This window comes from Aythya ferina, assembly GCF_964211825.1.
Source record: "Aythya ferina genome assembly, chromosome: 19".
In the NCBI taxonomy this organism is placed as follows: domain Eukaryota; kingdom Metazoa; phylum Chordata; class Aves; order Anseriformes; family Anatidae; genus Aythya; species Aythya ferina.
Window position 1 is genome coordinate 10,908,663 of NC_140309.1, and position 22,855 is coordinate 10,931,517.

General features: G+C 38.5%; 1 protein-coding gene across 1 annotated transcript; it reads right to left on the reverse strand.

Annotated features, from left to right (window-relative positions):
• Positions 1–3,498: 3,498 nt before the first annotated feature.
• CA4 (carbonic anhydrase 4) lies at positions 3,499–21,327 on the reverse strand. The gene is made up of 8 exons (XM_084493599.1): positions 21,136–21,327; positions 10,738–10,791; positions 9,960–10,130; positions 8,095–8,252; positions 7,483–7,575; positions 7,168–7,231; positions 6,506–6,669; positions 3,499–5,167 (listed from the first exon to the last, which is right to left on the reverse strand). The coding sequence occupies exons 1-8, from the start codon at positions 21,191–21,193 to the stop codon at positions 4,979–4,981; spliced, it is 951 nt and encodes a 316-aa protein (XP_084349725.1). The 5' UTR covers positions 21,194–21,327; the 3' UTR covers positions 3,499–4,978.
• Positions 21,328–22,855: the final 1,528 nt, after the last annotated feature.

Sequence of the window (22,855 nt, forward strand, 5' to 3'; positions counted from 1 at the left end):
TTGTGGCATTTGTTTCCCAGTAACTATATTTTCTCTAAATCCCATGTCATTTGTGGTGTTTAGTGGAAGAAAATCACCAAGTACACTTTTAACTCAGTTCAATAGAGCCTTATGTCTTCAAGTGTCACCCTTTTCAGCACAGAGTTTTATCCCGGGTGCAATGTACAGTGGCAGAAAATGGGCCTCCTCATTTCTGGATCAGAGATGATTTATATTACCCCTCATACTAATGCATTTATTAAAATTTAGAATCAGTCTGTGAAGTTAGTTAAGCTTTTTATTTTATTTTTTTTGGGAGGGGGTTCAGATGGAGGAATATTTTATATGGCATCCATTTAAATGAAAAGCTGCTAGCTGTGCAGGCAAATGCTGTCGTCCTTCCTGTGAAGTCCACGTCTAGATGGATGAGGGAGGAAAGAAAAAAGCAAAAAGCCTGGAAAATTAATTCTGTACAGAATTAAAGTTCATTTTGAACTTTTGTATTGTCAGCAGGGAAGAGGTAACCATACTATGAAGCTGGCAAGTTTGTTAAAATTTGTTGTGGATCATGTAAATAAGGTTCTTATGAGCAATGAGTAGGTTTCCTTGTCTCTTTATACTTCCTGAGAAAATACCTTGCTGAAAATGTACAGTATTAGGATTTTTTTCATTTATTTATTTTTAGCAGCCGCCCTCTCTCCACCGATTGTCACGGAGTTGTGAAGCTGGACCTGTTTTCATGTGGCAGATCTGTTTCTCCATCTCTCAGACCTCCAAAAGCAGACTGAAGAAGGCAGACCTCCTCCAGATCAAAGTCTGATCAAAACTGGAGAAGGGCTGCTTTGGACTTTTAGAAATGGAGAAGACCTGCTGAAGTCTGGTGAGTTCCTAACTGTTGTTCACGCTTATGGTTAAATAGATTCAATCGTGAAAGCCATTACAGGCAAACCATGAGCCATAATGCTGCTGCCTCCAAAGGACAGAGTTCTCATAAGCAAATCTACTTCCAGTCTTGTTGTAATCTCCCAGAATGTTTTATGAGAGGACTTTTCACTGTTGAACATGCTAAATTCATTTCTCCAGTGCTCTGAAATGCAAATGGTAGTCTAAACTGACAAAGCCTCTGCTTGTCTGTTTTCTTTTAAACCTAAAATACACTACTCTAGCAAATTTTAGTTTTCAGTATTGTTTCATTTTCTATTATACCCCAGTTTTTAGTCTCGTAAGCTAAGTGGTCTTCAACTCTGGTCCCAGTATGTATAAAATGTGTTAGCATAGTTTTGTGTTAACGTCTCTCTAAGTGGAAAAATACTATTCTGTATGGGTCTTCCTAAATACCTGTATTAATCTCCCAGTCCTTTCCTATAATATCACAGCTTGGCTATTAGTTCTTCGGGAGTAGAACTATTTTCTTTGCAATGGAAGATTGTTCATGGCAAATTCAGTGCTGATACAGTTCTTGAAAATCTGTGCCTGAGGTTACCTGAATAACAAACTGCTTTTGCATAACTACCTTCACAAAAGAAAACCAAATGTCCCTCTTGTCTTTTACTGCTTTTAATTGAACAGCTTTTGCTGTCAATTTGTATTGATTTACTGCATTAATTCTTGCCCTGTAATTGTCATATTCAGAACCAGAACAGCATGTGTCTATCTGGTTGCAAAGAGCAGCCTCTGACAAAGAACAAATTGAACTAGATCATTGACACAGATGCAGATTGTAGCTCCCGTGGGCCACTGCTGTTTGTGCTGCATGCATTTTACCAATTTCCAGTTTGAACACAGTTGATGTTCACAGATTGGCTTGAACTTGTGAAGCCTTGTGAGGTTTAGACTGCTTAAAGGCTTCTGTCATCGTGAACTACTGTAACAGCTGAGATAAACAGATGTACATGAGTGTCTGAAAAGTCTAGGTATATGGACCTGGAGCTGTTGTCGGAGAACCCTCAGTTAGAGGGGATTAATAATCTATATTGCACAAATGGAAATGAATGGGACCCCTATGCTTTAATCTTTATGAAACAAAAATACCATATACTACAGCTATGTGGATCATGCTAAAAACATGAGAAAAATAAAAATCTTTTGTCCAGAAGAGAAGAGGACGTTGCCGAGTATGCAGTCAGTAAAGATATGCAGAATCTGCATAGATAGACTGGGAGCTTAAACAAACTTTTTTTTTCTTTTTCTTTTTTTTTTGGTAAAAGTGATTTTGAGAGAGCAATTTTAATGCTCCATCTGCAAGGAACTTTTACAAATATCTAGAGTTTTTTTCTCTTGATGTTGTTTGATTGTCTTTTTTTAAGATTTGGATTTGCTTTTTGGAAGAAATTGCAGCTAGACAATATAAAAACAAGCAACAACAACAAAAACCTGCATTCCCTTTTCTTCATTGTCAAAGAATTCAGATGCACTCAGTAAAAATGGTTGTCGATTTAGATTTTATTCATGCTGGGGTTTATGCAGAAGTGTACTTACAGGGAACTAACCTTTTCAGCAGATTTTTTTTTTTTTCATTTCTTCCTCTTAGTCATCTTTTATTATGTTTCATAGCAAATAAGATCCTCCCTCGTAGTAAGTAAGTGCTGTAAAGTAACTGCTCCTCAGTATCCGCATCATAAACTGAGGCTCAAAATAGTGGGAATTTGCTCTGTGAATTACTGGCAATAAATGGCAATTGACCCAGGTGCTCTTCAGTTTTTGTGATCAATCTTAAGGGAGCTGCCTGTGAAATGAGAATTATTTATTGAATTTAGGAAATAATCTGAATGAAGAGGGATGATGGGCTCTTACTCAGTACTCCTAGCAGATACAGGGGGCTTGTTTAATGCAAAAGGTATTGTTCTCAGTGGCAGCAGCCTGAGCAGTATTCACATTTCTGGCTTTTAAAATAGGACATCCCAGTTCTATGGGACTTAATGTACGTGATCATGGTGTATATGATGTTGCTCTAAAACCTTGAAAGAGCAATAAAATGTGAGCCTTTCAGAATATGTCTTTTTATTACATCTTGGAAACCAACCTCAAAACAAAACGTCTTCCCTCTTAATTTCTTGGCACGTTCTGTACTTGCAGGATGTTGAAGAATGTAATGAAAATAGATATCATAGAGATGCTCAACAAAGAGAGATAAGTAGGTAAGTTGTACAGAGGTGAAGTTATACTGGGTAAATCCATGGTACTGTTTCCTGAAAGAAACTTGATTGACCTCTACCTAATGGGCTGGAAGTGTGCACTAGGTCTGGTTAGCAAGGTACTCTACTTGAAGCAATTTTGTCAGGGGAAGAGTGATAATCTGGTGACCACTATGAAGTAAAAGCTCCAGAAGCCTGTTGACAGCAATAGCATCCCACTGTAGTTTAAATCCCTACTTTCCCCCAAACCACCCTGAGAAAAAGGAAGCCCAACCCTTATTCTTGTGGAGAAAATCGAAAAAAGTCACATTCCTTTTCTCAATGGATGTTGTGTGGGGTCTTCTTCAGCATGGACAAAAGAAATAAAAACTCAAGGCAATGAGAATATAGTAGGTCTGTTCAGTTTTAATCTTTTATGTCTGCTTCTCAAAAGTTTTCAGTTATCTAAAAATACAGTTAGTCCTAACCATTCCTCTAAATGTAACAAGGTGCATTTGCTTTTACATTGTTCAAGCTTATATTATTGATTGTTAAATATGAAAATATTTTTTCTCCTTTGGTGCGCTGTGGTTAGTCACACTGTCGTGATTTTCCTGAAAATGACTATATAGCCATAGCATAGAGTCATCCCTGCAAACATTGCTCTAAAGAAAATAGTACAAGTCCACTAGCATAAAATTCTATTTTGGCATAGCCAAAACCTAGAATTCTCAAAGTAGCTGCAACATGTTGTATGGCATTAGCTAAGAAAACAGTCAGTTACAGTTGTTTTCAGAGAGGTAACTAGAATAGCACAAGGAAATCCCATTTCCCAATATATTGAGCTTTTCTGTAAGTAACTGGGTGAGATCTGAAGAAATCAATTCAAATCAAAATCTTCTTGCAAAAACTATGAATGTTAACCATATGTAAATATTTTACAGGCTTGTTATTCTAAAAACAAATCATGTGGAAATATTCACACTGAAATGTTCAAACTGAAATTTAAAAGCTTCTAAAATGTGATATTGGAAAGAGACTTTACTTGAGCTGTCCCATTTTGTTATGCAAAAGAAAAATGTAAATGAGCATCAAAGTCTCAGGCTTCAACCATGGCCCTCCTAAGAGAGAATTTCCACAGGTGTGCAATTGGTATATGCGGATGAGCTCCCCTTTTTCCTTCTGGCACATCAATCTACCATGGGCATCCTGAAACAGGATGCAGTACTAGGCTGAATAAATAGGCTTAGTAGAGAAATTGAAATCCAGAATCAGTAGCTTAGATACAAGGAATCCGGTATCCTTACCTAAGAGTTAACTTTAGATATTCTGAAAGAAGAAGGTGGAAAAAATGTGGTAGTACAGATGAAATTTGCCACATTGCTAGGTAGAATGACCCAAATGTTGCTCAACTGTGTGAGCATTTTTATGCTCTGTATTGTACCTTCACATAGGACAATGTAGGCATGATAAGAATTACTCCAGATGTTTGTCCTTCTGACTTGCAGTGTTGAATGTAAACGTACTCCAGACAAAAACCTTCACAGGCACTTAAGAACAGATTCCTCCAGAAAGTCCTCCATAGAGATGTAAAGTGTCCTTCCAGTGTTGTGTTACAGGATATACAGAAGATAATCCATCCTAATATTTTTTTTAAGTGGTTTTTAAATTAGACTCTTCATAGTTTTCTCTTACAGTTCCTTAGAATTCTTGCAATTTAGTGCAATGGATTTAATTTTTATGTGATAGCAGCAACAGGGGTTGTTGTTTAGTGTATGGAGGAAAAAAGGTAACATTCTGTATTCAGGTCTAATTCAGGAGTTGGCAGTTAAAGAGAAGACTTGATAGAAAAAACAACTGGCCAAAAAAAAAAAAGTGAGAAGTGTTCACTGGAAAAGAGAACTCAGGATGTACGTAAGGGTTAGGACCAACATTAAAACCTTAGCAGGAGGCAGGAGCGTGCTGGCACTGGACCAATACACAGATCGTTCATTAAGTAACTGAGTAGGCCGAAAATTTTCAATCATGTATGTTGAGTTCTTCCCATCAAAGTGAACTGTTGCGAACTGAGAAACCTGCAGACATTGAAAAAAAAAAAAAAAAAAAAAAAGATAAATTATTTTCCTGTGAAACAGTGAAAATTGTGGTATCATTGTTTTGACCTGCATGGATGCATTAAATCTTGCAGGAAACATCATGATGGAGGCTACTGCCAGAAGCCACCAACTTCTTTTAACCTCGGAAATAACGTGGGCTTCCTTTCTGTGTGAGCTGAATGCTTTGTCCAGCTCAAGGACTTCATTAGAGCAGTCCTCCTGACGCACAGCCCTGTCCTTGTCCGTCACATCACAGAGACACGAAGTAAGAGGGCTAGGATTACGTGCCTCATTTCTTTCCTTGCTCCAAATTTCTAACTGCTTAGAGGTTGGCACGGAGTGAGCAGATGCTCACTCCTGTACCATGTGGCTTAGCATTGTATATGGCTGAGCATTGCCCTTTGACTGAAGTGACTGTGAGTACACTGCAAATAAGGAACTAAACTAAAATTGCTGGCTCTTGCCCAAATAGTATTGCTCAGAACCCACTCCAGGACATCTTTAATTGTTTGACTGTGTACTCTGTCAGCTGAACAATCTATATTTTAGAGGCAGTCGTGATTCAGTCTCCTGTTCCTCTTTGTAGGACAAAAATGGGTTGCATAAAGCTGATGCTGATAGATTCAAAGTTTGGACTTTTCTGGTATCCTAATACTTATAAGACAAGAAAGGCAGTGAAATTTGGGGCAAGCAGATGAATACAGGGGAAGTGCTCTTGACAAAGCACTTAACAAGGTGTTTACCTATGGGGTTATTTGGTTTGCTTTTCATGTCATCATTTCCCCTTCCTTCCCCTTTCCTGCCATTTTCTGAGATGATTTAACAGGGTTATAAAGTGATGTTGTCATAACTGGCACTAGAGAGTGTGTGGGTTTAGATTAATGCCAAGCATACGTATGTTTGTCATAGCAACACAGCGCTGGAAAAGGTTCTTCACTAGGGGGAAAGTTGGGCACTGGAACAGGCTCCCCAGGGCAGTGGTCACAGCACTAACCCTGCCGGAGTTCAAGAAGTGTTTGGACAGTGCTCTCAGACACAGGGGTTGATTTTTGGTTGGTCCTGCGTGGAGCAAGAAGTTGGAGCCTTGTGGGTCCCTTCCAGCTCGGGATGCTCTGTCGTATTCTGTGCTGTGATTCTCTGAGCAGTGGAGCAGCTAACAGGTCTATTTTAAATCATCTGAGAGAGCAGGTAGGCACAGGGTAAAATCACTGCAACCAGATCACAGAATCACAGAATTGTCTACGTTGGAAGAGACCTCAAGATCATTGAGTCCAACCTCTAACCTAAAATCTTTCAGAACATCCCTCTGTGACTTACCTGGAAAATACTGAGTTCAATTGGCTTCTTAAACACTGTCCAGATGACACCCTCGTGGCAGTCAGGAGTGGTGAGGGAGCCGTCATACCGATAGTAAATTCTAAGATCGTCTTCAGGTGGAATAAGGGAACTCAGTGGCAAAGGGTCCATCTGTGATGTTTTCCCTAGGCAAAGCATGCAGAAACGTTGCTTTTAACATGTGCAGCTGAAGGTATTGTTCACACCTGACTGCAAATGTGACTGCAGCTAGTGGCTATGTAAAGCCTCATCCCCTGCTCTCTTCCCATGCTGACTGGGGCAGCCACGCTGCCTTGCTTGTGGAATCCCTGACTACCAGCTGAAGATTCTGAACACCTCTTCTGTTAAAAACATTTTATCTTTGTTAAAATGTTCTGCATATTTTTCTTCTCACTTTGCTTCCTTCTGCAGAGGAAGAAATGCTCATTGTGGTGCTTCAGTGTTCTCCATCTGCAAATAGGAAGAACCAGATTTCCTCCTGCCTGTAATGCTCTGAGTACCTGACAGACTAAACTTTATCCTTCAGCTTTGAATTTCATGTGACAATCTCTACTATAATTAGAACAGGATTGGATGTTGAATTACTTTGTAGTATGTGTGCTCGAAGTATATATACACTGTTTTTTGAGCAGCCCATGTCTTACCTTTGTATTGAACATTATCTAATTCATTTATTAGAGTAGCGTAGTTTTTATTTTCTTCATCAACCTGAAATAGAAATATTTTTACTCCATATCATGCACTTCTCAGCAACAGGTTATTTTAAATAAAATGAACAAAACAGACGAGAACTACAAAGCTAACAGCAGCAAACAGAATGGAGGAAAAGATAAAGGAGCTAGGTGCTGCCACTGTACTTCTGTAGAAGTGCAAAAGGTTTAGGAATAATGTAACATTGACACAACTCAGCCAACTTACCAGTACAGTTGAGATAATGAATTTTAATTTTGGGCACCTACCTTTATGAAGAATCCTAACACAGCTATCCCATCTGAAATTTTCTTTGCATCATTTATATCCAAAGCATCTTCTCTTATGTGGACAATGTGAAGCTGTAACAAAATAGTTGAAGACAATTATGTGTTATTTCAGTGTAACCTGCCTGCTTCTCTGTACTTAGGCTGTGGAACCAGAGCTGCTTTGTTGCCCGCAGGCTGGGGAGAGACAGTCCAAGGCTCTGAACCTACCCATCCATTCCTACCAGCACCTGCAACTGAACTTGGAGAAAATACTTCTTTTCTCAGTTGTATAGGTCAATTCATGGTTACAGTCCCAGAAATGGATATGTAGTCTGAATAAGCAGCATGAGAGGGTATTCAAGCTGCACAGGCTTCAAAATATTCCAAAAGGCTATAAAAGTGAAAATCAGTTATCTTTTTGTGCCTTTGCTGTATGAACCCAGTAGGTTTTCCTGTGTGCTCTGATTAGTAAGCAATGTGTCATCAGTTCTTTATTTCCACTGCTGGGCATTCATAGGAGAACTGGCCCGTGCTTTTCTTCCTATAGTATCTTGAAAATATAGAGGTAGAGCTCTTGAGTTATGGCCCAAACCCACAGATAGTGCCACCTACCTCCATAGCTTGTTTTTCTCCATCTATGCTGTGCTCTGACCCAGGAAGGTAATACAGCGTTTCTGGGGCTCCCCAGTGGAAGTGAAGTTCTATTGCTCTGTATTTTCGTCTCAGACCTCCACCTCCGATTTTAGGGGATGTGCTCAATGTTATTTTAACTGGAGAAAACAAATAAATAGTTTAAAAAATATATCCAAGTCATACATTACTTGACTAAATAGATGCATGTTCCCGTGATTCAAATTTATCCTGAAGTTCTGGCTTGGTTTTTCATACCAAGTTTCCTAGAAGTTTCACCCTACAGAAACTGAATTCTTAAAAAATGTTAGCTGAGATTGATTAGAGATGAAAAGAAGAAATATCACGGCCCACTTTCCAGTAATATGCAACAGCATTTGGGCATCCCTCATCTGTGGAATAGTACTTGGAGCTTCTGTTCCCTTTTCAACCTAGGATTTGCTCTGTGAACCTGGAGAGCTGGCTGACCCATGACTTCAGTTGCAGCTGTAAGAAAATGCATTTGATGATCCTTGTTTCTGTCTGTAAAATGGAGGAAAAAGGCAGAGCAGTGCTATGGCTTGGGAAGGTGTTTTTTGACTTTCATGTCTTTCTTTGTTAACAGCAAAATAAAATTTTCTTAGAAGAAAATATTTTGTATCTGTAAACCACCATCACGTGTAAAGTACATTATGTGCTTGAGACATCTGGGCTATGCTTTAAAATATGACTAAGTTCTCTACAGTGAGTCCAGTACTTTTTTCCCCCCCCGCCCTCCAGGGAAGATTGTTTTGACCTGGATTAAAACCCTGGAGATTTCATTTTGATTCTGAATTCCAAATGAGCTGGAAGCTTCTGTGTCACTTAGTTACTTGACTTTTTTATTTGTAAATGCATGTTAACATATCTTTGTTGGATTGGTTTATTGAGATTGTAAGACCTTGGAGAGACTGACCTTTACAATCTGCACATCAGTGAACATAATAATAATCTAATCTCACAGAGAGCTTCTAATTGCTGCTGTAATTTAAGCAATAGCGCTGTCACTGTTCTTGTTGTAGCACAGGAATTGGTTGCATTTGAAAGAAATCTAAAAAGCTGAGATGAAAACCCTGATCCTTTTGTGTGTTTTGAGCTGAAAATTCTGACCTATCTTTAAGAATACAGTTTTGTGTGTAAAAGACACTACTGTACACAGTGACCGTGATAGAGAGATTCTAAAACATCATTCTGTAATGCAAAAGTCATTAACCCGTACATTAGTGAAAAATCAGTCATGGATTTTTCTTGTGGTTTGTCAAAATACTGGTGCTTTAAACTAGAATCTGGTTTTGAAAAATCTATTCAGCTGTCTCTGTACCTACCCCTCAGTTTTAAGTTACAAATATATTTAGCACTTGCAACTTCCCATTTTAAGAATTTGGCAGGTGAAACAACGCATCTAAGATTTTAATAATGCCTATAGATAACTTTAAAAAAGACAACTGGTGTTTTGTTGTATGTTGTTGTTGCTGTTTTTAAAGTAATTTGGTGTCATATTATAAAGCATCATCATTAATAATGCCTCTAGCAAAGAAGAGGAAGTGAATCAGTGGGTTCAGGGGTTTACTGTTCACAGATTCACTGTTTACTGAATCAGTAAACAGCTGATCAACAACCTCACATTACATTACTGCTGCACGTGAAGAAAACAGGTGGCAATCTATAAAGATTTCAGCTAGTTGTTTGAAATATAGGGATACCATCTTCTTTCTTTCTTCTAAATAGCAGTAGTGATATCTAACAACTTGCCCAAGACATGGAAGAAATGAATGGAAGGTTCAGAGTGAAGGCACAAGTCCTGTGAGGGTGTATTAGACAGTACTTGCCTGTGTGTCCGTTGTTCTCGATGTTCCATTTGGAAGACCCCTTCACATCGTAACCTTCAAAATTCAGTGGCTGCAGGCTCTTGTCATAAATGACATTTTTGGTGACAATATTGATAGGAGACTGATATCTTCCTTTGCAGGTGCCATCTATTAAATGCCATTGTCGAGGATCTATTCAAATACAAAGAAAATATGTTGTGTTTTTTTTTTTTTTAAGACTGCAAATGCTCAATTAAGCCAAAACAGCCAACAGATATATATTCTTGCTTGGGAAAATAAAGATATCTTCAAAAGAAAGGTCCTTGGGTAGTGGGAATTTAAAAAAGGAACTTTCTTGGCACATAATTTGTGTAGTTTTGAAAAATATTAATATGCTTCAAGAATGTTCTTAGTAAGAGAATGTGCACATACAAGTGGCTGTAAAATAAAAAGTGAACTATCACTGAGGTTAGCTGGTTGATCAGAAACTTTCGTAACTCTGTCCTTAAGAATCTAAACAGGTGTCTATACCCAACACACTGGAATGATTATCTCTGGATTACGTATTTCTAATTGCAACATCATCCTGCGCTGAAACGAAACAAGTAGAGCAAGCCCTGCCTTTTTCAAAATACCCCTCTTTAGATATTCTATTTGCACTTCTGTTTACATACAATATGATTGTGCAGCATCAAATGCTGAGTTGGATGCATTTTTGCATTATTGCTATAGAGTCCTTTTGCAAAACAGAAGAGTTCAACCACTAATGTGGTTACAAGAATAAATGGTTTATCAGTACCTTTACAGGTTGGCTGCTCATCCTTCTGAGACTGATAGCACCAGTGGTATCCTACTGAAGAAAAAAAAGACATTCAGAATTAGATGAGTGAAAACTGTACAGATTGTCCCTCCAAAAAGCAGATGTGAAATGGATTCACAACTTGGGATCCTTTGGGAGTGATGAAGTTATGATTGGCCATGCAGTTTTGTCAACTTTTTAGTTTTGTCTGACCAATTTTATTAGGATAAGAAGTCCCAGTCTCATCTCTTACACATAAAAATGTCAATGGCTGGTAAGAGGTGAGTGCTTTGCTTGTAAATAAATCTTTAACATGTTGCTAGAGATTTCTTAGCAATATGGAGCTCACCATCCAGTGAGTCCAGCTGGTTTCTAATATCAAATACTGCAGAAGAGACCATAAAAATCCTGCAGCCAGCAGCTCTGTCCTCTTTAGATCTCCTTCTAGTCTTAAATGAATCACTTTACACCTGTTGATACTCCTTCCAAAAACTGTGCTAGCATGAAGTATTAGAACTCTGGATGGGTTGTGGTTCTGAATAATCTGTTTTTGAAAACTGAGCTTCAGCAAATCCTTGAGGCAAAGGTTCCACACCTGAAGTTATGTAGCGTTAAAAAAAAAATAAATAATCTTATCTGTACTTGTCATTGTTTCATTTATTTGGAAATTCACTTATGTAAGATGACGTGTCTCACTGTTCCACAAACAATTTTAAAGATAGCTCATGCAGTGAGAAGTTTTAAGAAACAAAGGGTCTCATTTTTCATAAGAAATGAGGAGTCCTCATTCTAACACAACTGTGATTCCCCCCAGAGGGTTGCAGAATTTTTCAATAGAACATCTTAATCTTGCTTTTTCATTGTCACCAGAAATGGGAAATTCAGAGGAAGAGAGCTGATTTAAATGAACTCAGAGTTGATCTACTTGGGAAAATAAGGACTGTTTTGTTTATAGCAGCATGCTTCAATGGTTATTTATGACAATAATACATTGTAAATGGATTTTAATGGGAATGGTTTTCTTTGCCTATTTAACTTTGATCAATAACAATTCAAAAGCTATAATAATCATGATTAATATTATAATTTCTGTTTGTCTGTTATTAGTAAATGACATACAACATAGTAAGTAGGCTAATCAATTTATAGGCGTTGTTTTGGAGTCCTACATGTCGTTAGACTGCTAATTACCGTAATCTGTGACCTTTTATAACACATCTGCTAGAAGGCTCGTAGCTGCTTTTAACACCTTATCTTCACATCAATAGCATAGCAGTGCCATTCTCCTACTTAGTATTTAGAAAAGTTATAAATAGAACCTGGCTGTAACGTGTGGCTAGCAGTACTAACAAAGACAGAATCTTGGATGAGCGTGTGGCAAAGAATTTAATCTTGAAAAAATTATGCTGTTTAAGTTCATCTCTCACAAAAATTAAATTTGTGCTGAAAACTACAAATAATGTTAACTCATGTTCTAGTTTAGCAAATGTTTAGTAATATTGAGAAGACAAGAAAACAAGGCATACTGCTACATTCATACTGCAAGATACTGATTTCTACATTGTCGTTCCATTAAGATTTTGTAATTATAAAAAACATGGTTTCAGTAAAGTTTTGTTGTTTTTTTTTTTTTTTTTTTTTTTTGACACACTTCTAAACATATAAAAGACTTAACTTTAAGCCTGTCATTTCTAAAATTGATTGTTGCATTTTTTCAGGCCTGTGTACACAATCCCGTGGCCAAGCCTTCAGCGGCACGGAGTGATTTCTTTTCTTCACTGGGAAACAGTAAAACCACAAGTTCCAAGCACAGAGTGTCACCGAGTGCTTTAACTGATATTTTAATCAATAAATGCCTAGCAAATACTGGGTGAGCCAATCTTGGCAATGCTTGATTAGATTACTGTTTGCATAGATGAATGACTGGAAACAAGTTTATGGACTCTGCTTTATTCCAGTGGCTAGATTGTTAAAAGCATATGCATATGCTTCAATATAGGTATATTTATAAGCTTTAACAGTCTCTGTGCCAGCACTCTGTGTCAGGAGTGGGCTTTCTTTGCAAGTTATATGTGTGTGAGCCTTCAGGGGTAAAAACACTGGACTGTGGACATGACCTGATTGCAAATGTTCAAAGATGGTAGCATTTATGCAGCACGAGAAGTTAACCACCGGCGAAGATCTTGCCTCAGACTCTTTGGGGTGTGAACTAGAGCAGAGTGGAAAGTTGTGAGGTGAGAAAGCAAGGTCATGTGAGGTATTCCAAGCTGTTTACTGTAAACCATAGAACAAGGTTTGCTGTTCTGGGATTGTATACTACCTTGTACAATGAATTAGACATCAAGGCACTACTGCAGTGCAAATTAAATTTTACAGTCAATATGATTCACACCCAGGAGTAAGTGCAGCAAGTACATTGTTCATTGGGTGCAAGGCTTTTAGGCTGTGAGTGTGGAAGCATGAAAATCAAAGGAGACCAAGGGAAGCACGGAGTGAAGATAACTGTGATCAAGTAGTAGTGTCAGTGGTCCTGATACAGTGCCTCTGTAGCAGAGGAGTGAAATGGGAGTGGGTTATGGAGCCTTTCGTGGCTAAGTCTGAGTCCAACCCTTCTCGAGTAAAGCAACCACAAAACTGATAGCCAGTTGGTAGGTGTTTGACAGATTCAACATCCTACACCAAATAAACAGTGTCTAATTTTTGCAGACTTTTTGCAAAACTCATAGCGTCTACAAACTAATAAGGAAATAGTGGCTTTCTGTCAAGTAGTTATCATAGCTGTGGTTTAGAAAGCTGGATGGTATCAGCAAAATGAGGACATAAATTCCACAATCCTTAAAAAAAGAAGTCCTTAAAGCTGTTAAAACTTAAACAATAAGTCAATTAAACATTGCAGAATTCCTGAGCAAATAATGAATTAATGTTTATTGTAAATAAGATTTTTTTTGGGTGGTGGTAGCGTAACATTAGAGAGCAGGATGTTTGTGTAGATATGGCTCGGGAAAAACCAAACTGCCATACCCTATGTCACTTACAAGGAAAATTTGTATTTGTATTGTGTTTGACTCAGGTGTGATTCCTCCCTATGTATACTGACCTTGCGTTTACAATGGTCCTTTTTTTCCTCTGGACTTCATTTCTGAAGCAAGTAGGAAAGATACTTGTCACATCCAGTCAGTTGTCTGTGCTCTGAGGTATGATTATGCCCTAAGGCATGTTGTCTAGTCTAGTTTTAATTGTCTAAGCGGCCCCTGCCACTTCCCGCAGGAGACTTTCCACAGTCTATTAGACTTCACTGTCAGGAAATGTTTCCTGTTTTATAATTTACATTTTCCACTTGCTTATCTGCATCCCATCACTCCTAGAAATATCACTGAACCACCCTAAACAATTCTTTTCCCTCCCTGGTGTTTACAGCACTCAGATAATTCCTTCATAATCTGTAATTCCTGTTCTTGCTTCATCCATCCTTTGTCCCATCTCATGTCAACCTCCCCTTCACCTTTCCACTGCAAAGCCTTTCCCCTCTCTTTCTCTGAAGGTCCTTTCTTGCATTCCTCTGACCCCTTCCTCTTTCAATCAAACCTCAGCCCTCCTATTTCATTCATGTGGTTTATTTTATTGCTAAGAAGCATGCAGATGAATGTTGTTTTGTTGTTTGTTTTGTGGGTTTCATTTGTGTTTTTGCAGTTGAGTGCTGAAACCATTGCTCTGATAACAGCTGCCCTGGAGGTTGTTACAGCTTACTGTCACAGATTTTATTAGCTTGTGAGCCATGAGCTCACAAGCTTGTGACATGAGCCTGTGACCCACAAAGCCATGAGCATCCATACTTTACTCAGTAAAGTATATACTTTACTCAGACAGTATTCAATACAAGCCAGAATTTCCAAAAGCTCCTTTGCTTATTGATATTAGGTAGGGATTTGTTGTTGTTGTTGTCACCAGAATAAAATTCAGTGTACATAAACATTCAGTATACATAACACGCCTAGACTTAAAACTGCTGTTATCATCCATATCTGACTCTTGTACTGTATTACGGATGTTTTAAGTCACAATGCACCTTATAATAGGTGGCACCTTGACTTCGCTGGGTTTTCATTTAGAGCAGGGCTGAACTGAGCTGAAGGCCTCCTCTTCCTTCACAAAGTTCAAGACAGTTAAATTTAGGGAGTCTCTCCTGGCAAGTAACCCATCCTACTTATCTTTGCTTCTTCCTTGTCAAATTTACAACTGGTTTCCTGACTGAAGCTGTTTCTTGGCACCAGAACAGCTGCAAAACAATACAATTACGTATTGTTTTCATTTTATTGTAAATGTTTTCAATTGTTTTAGCTATCAAGCCTAGCTGGGAAGCCTGGGGGAAAAATTCCTTCAGTTGAGAACTCCCTCTTCTGTTCACTTACGCAGCTGGATGGAGGACTGCTTCTGGCTGGAAGCCAGGGTGCTAGCAGTTTGCTAATGTGCTATTGTGTGATCTAGGAAAAGACCCTTAAGCTCTTTGGACCGCGGTCAGATTGCTTGAATTCCGTAAAAGTTCCTAAATCTACTTTGTCCTACTTGTCCCCTGCTTACTGCCCTACTTGGACCTGCTGAGCTGCTGCTTGGAAACCCAGGCAGTGAGACAGGTGGTGCTCAGCATAGCTGAAATTCACTCTTCTCATCTGTCCATCTCCAGAGGAGTTACTAAAACAGTTTTTGACCTTCTGAATAAAGTGCTTGGAAATCTAAGAATTTTATATACTGACTGTTCGCTGTTTCTGGTAAACATATTTAATCTCTCGAAGCCTGGATAACCTTTATGCCACCAATAATAGCCAAAGTACTGAGACAGTAACAACATCCTCTGCTGCTCTTCAGGTAAAATCTCTCTCTCTTTCACTGACTGACTCCTTTGTTTGCCTCTTTAGATCTCATCACGCTCTTTCAGCCGCATTCTCTCTGACAATTGCTTGTTTTCTGAGACATACAGCTGATAATGCTCCCACTGCTCTCCTGCTTCGCAGAAAGCCGAGGCTGCCCTGAATGTCAGAGTTCCCATTGCTGCTCTCTTGTCCACCTGATCCACACTCATCCCTAAAGCCTGCTGTAAACACTGGCGTTGCAGCGGAGGTCAGGCTGGCCTTTTCTATGTAAATTACAAATGCTGGTTTTGCATGCAGTGTATTTTTAGCATTGGTTTGTGTTGGGCTTCTATTTTTAGCTGGCTTTGTGAAGCTTATTATCTTTAGTACAAAAGACTGAGCAACTTAAGAGCAAGTGGAATCTAAGTCTGTCTTCCTAATTAATGAGGTTGCTGAACACAAACTAAACATGTATACGTCCATCTATTTGTACATTTTTAAGTATTACACATCCTTAGGAAGTGCCGGTCAACCACTTTGACAGGCAAAATCAGTTCCAAATGTTTATCTTTAGGTACACGTATCTCTAACCTTGTAAAAACAAACGTTTGTGATCTATCCACTTTTGCCTGGAAATTTTATCTATATTTTGTAGAGATATATTTTATATTTTATCTATACATAAAATATATGTATGTGCCTTCCAATCCATTGGACTTAGTCTTGAAGATAAACTTTATTGTAATAATGGAGCATTGCATGCTAACTACATCTGTTTTGTGCATGGTGTTTATAATTTGCACATTTATACATAAATCACATGCTCAATGAGGTCTTAGTCTGTTACACACACAAGCTAAAGGAAGAATCTAAAGAGCTTGAGAGGATTCTAGATTTGCTCTATAAACACTTGCAAATTACTTCCTTTGTGTCAAAGAGCGAGGAAAATAATTTCAGCTGTGACCTGTGGTACTGTCATAGCCTCTGTCATATATATCTGTCCTCATAAATTTGCTGTATCAAAAAAGGAAGCTGGCTTTTAACAAGAATAGGGTGTCCAGGGCTAAGGTGAATTGCTTCTGTGGGTATTTGCTTTGCCGCAGAGGCAGTGTCAAACAAAATTCAAGAAATCCCTTTTAAAGTACTTTAAAAATTTAATTCAAACAAACTACTTTCTGGCTTTACTGTTCTTGTTGTAGTCTCCTATGCTGGGTTTATGATGACTGATCCTATGGGTAGAAAAGTGAGTAGTAATCTAATACCAGGCCATTTGATACATCCTGTGTCTTATTAACAAAGCATCTCCTGCAATACCACAAACAGGGGAAAAAAACATACCAGCATGGAGACAGACAACTAGCTGAGAACCTGGACCTCACAGCTTGCCTTGGAGGCCAAAAGGTTTGTACTGGTTACCTGGACAGCTAAGAGGAAGGTGTCTCACAGCAGGCCCTGTCTCTGGAAATGCTCGACTGCTTCCAGTTTTCAAAATCTAAATGTAAGGTCTATGAGAAGCCATGATTCCAGTTTTAGGTATCACTGTACAACTCACATCATATAAAGGATATTCCAATTCTTATCCTGATATCTTTTGCTGTAGGAGAAAGAAGAATAATTTGTAAGCTGAGGTAATGTCACTTGCCACCTGTGAATGGCTCCTATGAATGGCTTCTACCACGTTCCTTTCCTTCCCGTGGAACTGAAGTGAAGAGCAGCAGGAAGGCACCCTGGCTTGAATGCTGGAGAAGGACCAGGTGATGCAGCACATTGCAGTTCTGCGTGAGGATCAGCTAAATAGTGAGTTAATACAAACAGTGACAATGTGGCATACTCACTCTGGTCAGGTTGATCCTTAAATTGAACATTAATTATGTGACTGGGTCCACTTTGTATATAGAAAATTGCCCATTCGTTGTGTATCACCAGAACCAGGCTGCAAACTAGTGACCAATGTTATTTGGACTTGTAGCTGTGATGCCCTTTGAAGCATCAACCTAGTAGAAAGGCTGGATGCTCGAGAAGTCCAGCTCCCACTGACTTAGCACAACAAAATATAACAAAGCAGGATTTGTGTCACGTGGGGTATCAGTCATTCATTGCTACTTGCTACATGCAGTCTTGCATGGGGCTGAGGGTCAGTTTTTGTTTTCATATGCAGTAGAGACAGCAGAGGCGATCTTACTTACATGTGTAATTCTTTAAGAGGAAGTCAGGATGTGCAGATTGATTTAAATTACAGCAAGGTATGACTGCATAGTACACACTCCTGAATAACTTCACACATAGACTAATGTGAAGAGAATCAAAGCATTCCTGTGCACAGATCTGCACACAAATCTGTTCAATGCAGATATATCTGGGTGCCATACCTGTCTGGCTACAGAAAGGTAAAAAGTTAAAAATATTTCAAGGTTTATCCCATATATGGCCTTAACGTTGTCTTGTAGCTGCCTTTCAGGAGTCTTCCCGTAATATGCAATGTTGCTTCTTTGCCCACTGAGCTTAGTTCCATCTCCCTAAAACATAACAGGCTGTTACAGCTAATTAAGAGCTGTTTTCTTTCTCATATGCTGCTCTGCCACAAATGCTTTTCTGTCTTTTGCTGAATTTTAATGTCAAAGAGGGAATAAGAAGGAAATTGCTGCAGTGCTATACCCCTTTGTGCCTTTATCATAAACCATAGAAGGAAATAAGTGTACTCGGAGATTACTGGATTTGCATCCTTAGATATCCTGGTCACGCAGTTCATGTCCATTCTTCTCTCATCCATAAAACCCCTCCAATTATAAGCCACATATAGCAGTGAGCATGGCAGCGGATGATCTTATCTAAAGCTACACCTCTGTTGACCATAACAATCCCTCTTAGAGAGCTCATCTGCTAAAATTTAATTCCAGGTTTCACGTTTAATGGGAAAGTTTGTTAGTAAATATTTTTCAGTTTTGAAGATAGTGAGCACAACGTGCTGTTACTGGTTTGGCACAAATGATAGAGCTAGAGAACTCTCTGCCATCTGAAGCCTGCCTGTGCAGTTTTTTGTAGCTATGTGGAGAGAGGAGAGCTGACAGCAGCATTAGTGGGCATCTTTTGCTCTCAGTGCACGCTCAGCAGCTTGCTAAATGTGACCTCTTGTTTCTTCTTGCATACAGTGGATCTGACGATGATGGCATACACTGATACGTATGGGCAAGAGCAAGCAGACACAGATAAGGCTTTAAATCTATTTTGGAAGATTGAATAAGTCAAAGGAAGAAAGAGAAGGAAGCTCTAAGCAATATATCCTGCATAACAGTCATAAGTTGAGATCAAAAGTCAATCTGTACTGAGACAGAAAGGTGACTAATTTGAGATAATGCCATACTCCACTCCATTCCTGTTAAAGCAGATTATTTTTCAGTAATGCATGGAGCTGGCTGTAACTCCACTAAAAAACTTCTAGACGGAAGTATATTACTGTCCTCTACAATTGCTGTTCTCCGGATGGCACTGGACTGAATTTACCATTAATAAAACCTCTCTCTCAGGTTTGGGATGATCCTATTGGAACACTGCAGACATTTCACCTCACTACTGCCTGTCTAATAGCAGTTCCAGAGGGTCATTGATCTCTCAAAGGAATCAAGCAGGCATCTGAGGTGCATCGATGCCCTGTTAATGGAATATGCTGAGATGCATATAAATCAGCAGATGAGATGCTGAACAGAGTTTCAAGACAGAAAGGGCAGGTGGCTGCACCAGTGCACTTGTTTCCATTTGGTAGCCTAGGGATAATGAGGCTTGCTTCTTTATAAAGCCCTGTAAGGACTACTAGTAATAATTTAAAAAAATAGGTGCTATGGTACTAAGACAGGTCAAGGCTGAAAGCAACTTAAAAGACTAGCAAGGATCTATATTGACTATCTAAGTGTGGTGAATTGGCAGGCTACTCAGAGCAGAGAAAGCAGGCATGGTGCAGATATGTTAAATGAGCTGATAAGTGGGTATCACTCAAAGATAGAAATGAAATAAATTTTTCATTTTTATAGAAAAACGGATACTTAGAATAATTTGGGCTGATGCTCAAAAGTCATGGTTTCTTAAAATGTCTAGCCTTTAACTTAGTACAATGTACCCAGTAAAGCTTCTACATTGGGAAAAGGTTTGAAAAGGAAGGTGGGAGGAGAGCAACTTTCTGGAGTATTAATGACTGTGCCATTTGCCTCTATACTTAGGGAAGAAAGTGATTGTGGCTAGAAAAAAAATCAATAAATTGATTCATGCATTCCCTGTATTACTACTTCCGTTAAAACTCTAATTACTAACACTGATTTAACACAACCTGTATGTGTTTTCTAAGTGGCCTTTTAGGATCCTGTAATAAATGCCTTAACAGAGCAGTAAATTTAGCTAAGTATTAATTAATCAGTAATCATTTTCTATCAAGCAAACAATAGTTGTAGACTTTGGAAGAGCAAAGGTTCTTTGTGTCTGTGTGTACCTGTAACACATGTGGGAAGCCTCCAGAGACAGAACATCTAAAACATACGGACTAAAGAAGAGGGGGATATTTAACTGTAAGGTATGAATCTGGAAAAGCCAAGTTACTGAGTCATGGATATAGAGGATTAGTTAAGAACAGAGAAATAAAATGAGGGAAACACCCCTCTTACCCCAGTGCTTATGCGATGTTCAAGGCACTTTCTGAGCACCTCAAACCTCTGTTACTTTAAGTCTGGCAGCTGAATCTTGAGCTGCCTTAAAACCATGTCCCTTTAACAGGCTCTTGGTGCAGTGCTTCCCTCTGATACCTCTGATAATATTGTATCTCTTTTTTTCCCTTAATGCCGTCTAGTCTATTTTAGTGCAAACAATAGACCCTTCGTTACCATTAAGGACTGCAGTGTTTATTTTTAATTTTGAGACTGTGTGCTAATATTCATATAGGAAAGACTATTTATTCAATGTTACAATATTGCTGACCTAATAGAAGCATAAAAATACCTGCTGTGTTTTTCAATACTAATTATTGATTGTGATTTAATCTAGTCATCATAAGTGCGTACTGCACTTATGCACATAGTGCACAGAGTGCAAAAATAGATGGATCTGCTGGGCTAATGCAGCAAAAGACATACTGTTCTTTCTCCCTCAGTAGGCAACTATGAGAATTTAATCTTACAAATGGCAAAGCAATACGAGTAGAAATCTAAAACAAGCTATTTGAAATTTTAAGAAGTTTTTGGACAAAAAAAATATTATACTTGTTAATGTTTTGAATTTACATATATAAGTAACCACAGAGATCAAGTCAAACCCCATTGATTTTTATTGGACAAGTAAGGCAACTAGAATCTCTAAAGGTGAAAAAAAAAACACACTCAGTCATTCATGAGAGAAATCTATATTTGATATTTTCCCACAAATGAGAAAGGCAGAGAAACAAATAAAACATTCTTCATTTTTCAAATAGAAGGACTAGAGAGTTTGCCCTGTAGGCACTGACACTCAGAAATAAATCATAAATAAGAGTAACCTTGTTATATGGGGTTAGAAAGAACAGGCAAGGACTTACCTACTGCCTCTGTCTTGAGAATGTGCACAGAGAATAGAACAAGGAACAGCAATTCCATTATCTATTTTAAATAGGCTCAGTGTTGAAACCAGGATTGATTAGACTCCTTAGTATGTGATCATATTTCTGCTCTCAGTTTTATACTGGAGTAAGTAGTCCTGGACAGACCTGAAAGCCATAGCCAGGAAGGTGAACTCCTCCCCTTTGTAATTTCTCCAGATTTACCCTACTCCTGATTTGCCTAAATTTATTCATTTCTCCAAAATGAATGTCAAAAGGAAAAGGGTTTTCTAGCTCTGAACAACTATCCTGTAATAAATAGATAATACTTTGCAACCTATGCACATCTAGAAACCTTTTAGTAAAATGTTACATTTTTATTTACTGGCAGCTTTTTCTCTGACAGTCCACATGACTTTCAGATTATTTGTGAATTTGTATATTCAGGTTAGCATTTTGTTTCAAAAAAAGCCTATGAAACAAACAAACAAATAAAAAATCCTCCCTCCCCCTGCAAAACCCTAGCCAGCAACCCTCAAGCCCAGATTGGTGAGACTGAAAAATGTGATTTCTGCGTGCAGTAACAGGAAAGGTTTATTAGGTGGCATGCCAGCACTTTACTTACACAGGATTTTGCACTTAGTGAATTAACTGAGATTGCACTTTCTCTCTCTCCCTCTCTTTTTTTTTTTCTTTTTCTTTCTTTTTTTTTTTTCTTTTTCTTTTTGTCTTTTTTCTTTTTCTTTTTTTTTCTTTCTTTTTTTTTTCTTTTTTCCTTTTCTCTTTTCCTTTTTTCTTTTCCTTTTTTTTTTTTTTTTTTTTCCTTTTTCCTTTTCCTTTTCCTTTTCCTCTTTTTCTTTTTCTTTTTTTTTTTTTTTTTCCACTTTAAGCACTTTTTCTTGACTTTCCTGATTCTGGTACTACAGTATAAGGTACAGATACTTTTTTTTTCTGTCCCCTCTTCCTATCTGAACACTTCAATTTCACATGCCTGATTCACTGCAATTCAGGCTTTATGTTCAACAAACAAAGGTGTGCACAGAAAAGTGCTGTGGCTGCTTTTTGTTCTACAGTTTCTGTTATATATACATTTTCTATTTTTCATTCAGGGCTGGATTTCAATACAGCTGAGGAGGAAGTACAGCTTCTCCCCTTCCCCCAGATACTTCTCTGTCCGTGGGCATACAACCCAAATCCTGCACTGGGTGCAAGAGGAGCAGGCTGCTTGACCCAGTGCCCCTCCGTGAAGGGGTATAAATGTTGTGGAGTGGCATTATGTTGGCTGCCCTGAGCAAGCCTGATCCTCCAGCAAAGCCTGGTCTCTGCAGAGGGATGAAGTTAAAAAGGAGCCTAATAAATGCTCGTGCCTTTACCAACAGTTGCAGGCCCCCAGGTGAAGGCTACTACAGCGTCAGTAGTGGGGTCGCAGAGGATCACAACTGTAGTAACAATGGGAAATCTGACAGCTGACTTAGGAGCAGGTCTTTATTCATAAAAAGGATGGCTATAAATAACATTCCAACAATGAAGATATGCTGGGTAGTGTTTTTCCATGCTGGATGAGATAGATTAAAATGTGAACACATGATGATTTGCCTAGCACATGGTGCTAAGAAAAATAGTTACTGCATTGACGAGAACAATAAGGGAATTTGTTGCATTTTTGGACTTCCTAGTTCAGCAATCTCTGAGGAGCTATCTAAGCAAGGTGCATGCTGAG

Coding starts and splice junctions, on each gene's coding strand:
- CA4 (XM_084493599.1), bottom strand. CDS start 21,193: ATGGAATTGCTGTTCCTTGTTCTATTCTCTGTGCACATTCTCAAGACA. Junction 10,131..10,737: donor TGAGCAGCCAACCTGTAAAG/GTACTGATAAAC, acceptor GTATTTGAATAG/ATCCTCGACAATGGCATTTA. Junction 6,670..7,167: donor AGATAATGTTCAATACAAAG/GTAAGACATGGG, acceptor TGCTTTGCCTAG/GGAAAACATCACAGATGGAC.